Source organism: Pithys albifrons, chromosome 1 (assembly GCF_047495875.1).
Source record: "Pithys albifrons albifrons isolate INPA30051 chromosome 1, PitAlb_v1, whole genome shotgun sequence".
In the NCBI taxonomy this organism is placed as follows: domain Eukaryota; kingdom Metazoa; phylum Chordata; class Aves; order Passeriformes; family Thamnophilidae; genus Pithys; species Pithys albifrons.
In genome coordinates this window covers 126827968-126833843 of record NC_092458.1, presented here as the reverse complement: position 1 = coordinate 126833843, position 5876 = coordinate 126827968, and the positions used below count along the sequence as shown (strand labels likewise).

At 57.5% G+C, this 5876-nt stretch overlaps 1 protein-coding gene across 1 annotated transcript; it reads left to right on the top strand.

Annotated features, from left to right (window-relative positions):
- The first annotated feature begins 1912 nt into the window (after nt 1-1912).
- LOC139680923 (olfactory receptor 52B2-like) lies at nt 1913-4693 on the top strand. The gene is made up of 2 exons (XM_071573960.1): nt 1913-2022; nt 3675-4693. The coding sequence occupies exon 2, from the start codon at nt 3709-3711 to the stop codon at nt 4681-4683; it is 975 nt and encodes a 324-aa protein (XP_071430061.1). The 5' UTR covers nt 1913-2022; nt 3675-3708; the 3' UTR covers nt 4684-4693.
- The last annotated feature ends 1183 nt before the right edge of the window (nt 4694-5876 follow it).

The window sequence follows — 5876 nt, the reverse complement described above, 5'->3', positions numbered from 1 at the left end:
CCTCACCATCCTCATGGTGTACCCAGGTTCAAGGGGTTGAGAAATTCGGGATGCAGTGCCTGCAGTGACCCCTCCCTCTGCACAGCCCTTGCCTCTGTCCCCACCATGTGGGTGTCTCTGTCCCTCTTCCCCTCCACATCACCAGGGTTTAATCAGGGACCAGTTCATGGACGAAACTCCACTTTGTACCTTCTCTTTGAATTCCCCTGTTGCTGCAGACTCTGCAGATCCTGCTGAGGAAGAACTGGCAGCATTCTATTGAGAACTGGGTGAAAATCACATTAATTCAATGTTTGTGGGGCTGCAGCCGAGTGCAGCCAAGCGGCACAGCCGAGGGAATAGGTCGGAACTCAGGCTGGGAGGGGATGTCCCTCCTGCTGCTCCTGCCCTGTGGTGACACGAGGTTGTAGGAAATGGGAAATAAAGGGAATGTCTGGAGGAGATGTTGCTTTGCTGAGGAGTGAGAGGTGGTTGTGTTCTCCCTCATTCCATAACCTGTCAGATCAGATTTCAGGGGAAAAAAATGGGAATACTGAAAACCCCAGAGTGTTTCACATGAAATAATCTTCCATGGCAGGGAAAGGCATTCCCATTGCTCTGTGCAATGAGGCAACTCCTGCACTTGGTTAGAAGTACTTTAGGTAGTAAAATGTTTTGAAGAGCTGAAATAAATGGCTGTCCAACCATTCCAGAGTAAAAGCAATTCCCATTTATGGCTGGCAAGATCACCCTTGGCTTGTGAACTGGGGCGGTTTTTTAAGTATGTGACAGAGGATGTAATGTGGGGTGTTGTTTTTCCAGGGAGAAGCTTGGGAAGTGAACTCAGCTGGCTCTTAAACCAAATGAAACTCCCTTAACTTAGGATCAAAGACTCACAGAACCCCAGAATGATTTGGGTGGGAAGGCACCTTAAACCCCCCCAGTGCCACCCCTGCCATGGCAGGGACACCTCCCACCAGCCCAGGCTGCTCCAAGCCCTGTCCAGCCTGGCCTGGGACACTCCCAGGGATGGGGCAGCCACAGCTGCTCTGCCCACCCTGTGCCAGGGCCTGCCCACCCTCCCAGGGAAGGATTTCATCCAGATCATGATTTTGTAGATTGCTGATTTGATCAGTGATCTTCAAACCACACCCATGATTGCAGATCCTCGCCCACGGGCTGGGCTCTGGTGGCAGAGGGTCCCGTCCCACGGGGCACCACGGGGGGCTGTTTGGGGGGTTTCAGGGCTGGATCGAGGCCATTTCCACCCGCTGCAGATAAAAGACTCACGGACATCCGTGATGCTCCTTGTCCCGGAGCGCCCGTGCCGTGCCCGTGTCCCCACCAGTCCATGCCCATGTCCCCCCCCAGTCCATGCCCATGTCCCCCACCAGTCCATGCCCATGTCCCCCCCCAGTCCATGCCCGTGTCCCCACCAGTCCATGCCCGTGTCCCCCCCCAGTCCATGCCCGTGTCCCCACCAGTCCATGCCCATGTCCCCCCCCAGTCCATGCCCGTGTCCCCCCCAATCCATGCCCGTGTCCCCCCCAGTCCATGCCCGTGTCCCCCCCAATCCATGCCCGTGTCCCTCCCCAGTCCATGCCCGTGTCCCCCCCAATCCATGCCCGTGTCCCCCCCCAGTCTATGCCCGTGTCCCCCCCAATCCATGCCCGTGTCTCCCCCCAGTCCATGCCCATGTCCCCCCCCAGTCCATGCCCGTGTCCCCCCCCAGTCCATGCCCGTGTCCCCACCGGGTCCTCCCCGCGGCCGGAGCGGTGCCCGGCAGGGACAGGGCAGGATCACTTGCAATGCAAATGCAGGATAAGCAGGAAATGGCTCACCCGGGAGTGTTAACTGCTGTTAATGGTTAATGCACCGGCACTTTAAAGCTGCCCAGGTGCAGGGGCTGATGCTCCCTCTGAGATCCGGGAGAGGGAAGGAGCGGTACCACCAGCCCTGGCAGCACAGCGGGCACTGGGGCTCCCCCGAGCTCTGCACCGCCCGGGGCTGGGGTTCCTCTTCCCAGCCTGGGGCTGGCCCGTGGTGAGTCATTTTATACCAAATCTGAGATCTGGGGCAGTGATTCTGTTTAAAAAGACTGAAGGGAAGGCAAGTGGCGAGTGAGGGGCAGAGATTTCCGTGCGCTGGGAGGTGGAGGTGGCAGGACGCGCTGCACCGACTCCCTCCGGCTGGCACTGCAGCCTGGGAATTCTCCCAGGCGGATTTAACCCCCCGTTCCATACCCAGCCCGGCTCGGTTCACCTGCGTGACACAGGTTTGCAGGTGGAAGGGGCGACTGGATAAATATTTGCGGGGAGCTGAAAGTCTTTTCTGTACCGAGCGATGTTTCAGTGGACTTTGGGTTCAGGGAGGCCGAGAATCCTCCCTAATGGAAGTGCTTAGAAATGCAAACACGTCTCACCTGAGTACCTGCTGTTGGCAATGAAAGCAAACCGGGCTGCACACAGGGAGGGCTCAGCTCCGCTCTGAATTCAACGCGTTTTCCTCCATCCCAACCCTGGCCTGGAGTTTTTCTACTGTGTGAAGATGGAGCTCACACGGCCGATGGCAGGGGTGGAAGAGGGGAAAGCCACATAACCCCGCCGGTCCTGTAGCACTCCTGCTCTGCAAAGCCCTTCCCATGGCAAAGCCTCTGCGGAGGACCCGCAGCTCGGCTCGCTTGTGTTACACAAATCTGCCAAAATACCCGGAGGCTGATCAGTCATGGGACGGTGCCCTCGGCTCAGGGATGGCGCTCCCACGTCAGGGGCTCTGGTCCCAGCTCTGAGATCCCGGCTCCAGGATGGTGCTTCCAGCTCTGAGCTCAGGCTGTCATGGTGTGGGAACTGGGAAAACTGAGCTCAGAGGCTGGGACGGTGCCATGGGCTGAGCATCAGTGCAGAGCTCTGCACCTGGGGTGTCTCTCTGGGTATTTCTGCTTTGGGTCAGCATTTCTTTGTCCAAGGATCACCTGTGCAGCCCACTGAGTCTTTGCCCTTCTTTATGAAGGAGCAGAAAAGGAAGAAAGGAAAAGGAAGGGCTGGAGGCCCTTTGCTCTGGAGCCAGGCTGGGAGAGTTCAAGGTGTTCAGCCTGGAGAGGACAAGGCTCTGGAGAGACCTTGGAGTCCCTTCCAGTGCCTAAAGGGTCTCCAAGAGAGAAGAGTTGGGGTGGCTACAGCCCTCTGAGGTGCAGTTGGGTGTCAGCCACATCACAGACACTTCCCAGCATTGGTACTGGGAAGGATTTATCCCTGTCTTTGTGGTTTGCTCAAGGAGATGAATCAGTCACTGATCTGAGCAGGTGAGGAATTGTGTCATTGCACCTCCCTGGGGAAACACACGGTCCCACCACTGCCACGGCTCTGTGTGCCACAGGGGGAGCCACCAAGCACGACAAGGCTGGCAGTGACTTTTATGACTATTTTTATGATTTTTACAAGCTATTTGTGACAGTGGACAAAGCTGAGCTAGGGAAGGGCCTGACCTGGATTGTGGTGGCAATGGAGGGACAGAGAAAATGTGTTCCTTAGAGACACAGTGAGAGAACAAGCAGAGTCCTTTGTAGAGCAAAACACAGTGAGGGACCCCTCAGGATGGAGGGCAGGTGCCTTGTGCCCTGATTTTTAATATCTCTGGGGGTTGGGGGCAAATCCAGGCTCACCAGGTGCCATCTGTTCCTTCTCCTTCCCGCACAGAGCTGAGCCAGCTGACCCTGAGCACAGGAACGCCATGTACGAGCTCAATGAGAGCAGCTTTGACCCCATCACCTTTGTCCTGACGGGCATCCCGGGCATGGAGGAGTCCCACATCTGGATCTCCGTCCCCTTCTGCATAATGTACCTCACCGCAGTCTTTAGCAACTCGGTGCTTCTCTTTGCCATCAGCACGGACCGGAGCCTGCACGAGCCCATGTACCTGTTCCTGGCCATGCTGGCCCTCTCGGACCTCCTGCTGTCCACCACCACCGTGCCCAAAATGCTGGCCATCTTCTGGTTCAGCGCCAGGGAGATTTCCTTCGATGCCTGCATCACACAGATGTTCTTCACCCATTTCAGCTTCATCGTGGAGTCCTCGGTGCTGCTGGCCATGGCCTTTGACCGCTACGTGGCCGTGTGTGACCCCCTGCGCTACTCGTCCATCCTGACGCCTTCGGTGATCGGGAAAATCGCCGTCTCCGCCGTCCTCCGGGGCTTCTGCATCATGTTCCCTCCCATCTTCCTGCTGAAGCGGCTGCCGTACTGCGGGCACAACGTGATGCCCCACACGTACTGCGAGCACATGGGCATCGCCCGCCTGGCCTGCGCCGACATCAGGGCCAACGTGTGGTACGGGCTGACCACGGCGCTGCTCTCCTCGGGGCTGGACGTGGTGCTCATCGCCGTGTCCTACGCGCTCATCCTCAGGGCCGTGTTCCGGCTGCCGTCCCCCCGCGCGCGGCTCAAAACCCTGAGCACCTGCGGCTCCCACCTCTGCGTCATCCTCATGTTCTACGTGCCGGCCTTCTTCTCCTTCCTCACTCACCGCTTCGGCCACCACATCCCCAGTCACGTCCACATCCTCCTGGCCAACCTCTACGTGGTGGTGCCCCCCATGCTCAATCCCATTGTCTATGGGGTGAGGACCAGGCAGATCCGGGAGCGCGTCCTCCGTCTCCTCTGCCCCACGGGGGAGTGTCCCTGCCCCGGCTGTGGGGGCAGGTGCTGAGCAGGGGAAGGTGAACATGGGACGGGTCTGGAGAGCAGCACCAAGAGCTGCAGTGCTTCTCACCCAAGGTTTGCCCAAGGGGTTCAGGAGAAGCTGAGGGTTTCTGGAAACGTGGGCTTGGGTCATCAGATCCTTCACTGCTGATGGTTTCTCCTGGACCTGCTTCCCATGAATGGTCCATTGTCAGAGACTGGGCAGGTTCAGCTGAAGGGCATTGAGGCTCTTACACCTCCTGACTCACCTGCTCCTGCTGGCTGTGTTTACTCTCCTACAGCTTTGTTTCTGCCTGTTCCTTCACCTGTTCTCTGAGTGTCCACACTGTGAACACCTTGTTGGCCACCGGACTGGAGCCTGGCACACCAACCATGGCTGGATGGGCAATGCACTGCTCACCATGGCACAGGCCTGTCCTGTCTTCAGTGCTGAGGGACCCTGTCACCTCTTGCTGGTAAAGGTGTTTCCTGCTGAAGAGCCCTGGGAGGTCAGGAAAGGCTTTATTGTCCTGTGTTTGAGGGAAACATATCCCTTAAAACATGACTCCCAAACTGAATTCAAGCCTCTGGAGTGGTGTGTAAAGGGACAATGGTCCATCCATCCATCACAGCCCTCTGGAAGGTTTTCTGTCTGTGCATGAGTGTGGCACTGTGGAGCAGCACTCACCTGAAGTCTGAAGTACCTCGGGACCCTCCTCTGTCCATGTGCTGGCTGATCAACCACTGCCTTTAGCTGGGCATTTGATTTGTGCTTCAACACCAAAAGAGCTTTGTAGGATTTTCCTTGTTCCCCTTATTGATCCAGGTACCAGTTGGGTCAGTAACACCTTGTTGTCCCTGCAGTCAGAGCCCACCTGCCTCAGACAGTCGTGAACAGCAGTGCAAGAGTGAGGGCTGAGCACTGGGTGTGGTGTGAGGAGCAGCGAGGACACCCTGAGTGTCTGCAGTACAGTGTGAACCACTGAATACCAGAATCAATGAGGTTGGACAAGACCACCAAGATCATTGAGCCCACCCTGTGCCCGATGCCCACCTTGTCACCCAGCCCAGAGCACTGAGTGCCATGTCCAGTCATTCCTTGGACATCTCCAGGGATGGGGACTCCACCACTTGGCCTGGGTGAGCCCTTCCAATGCCTGACCACCCCTTCCAGGCAGAAATTCCTGCTGCTGTGCCCCCTGCCCTGGCCCAGCCTGAGGC

Bases quoted from the DNA above. Each gene is read 5' to 3' on its own strand.
- LOC139680923 (XM_071573960.1), top strand. From the start codon at position 3,709: ATGTACGAGCTCAATGAGAGCAGCTTTGACCCCATCACCTTTGTCCTG.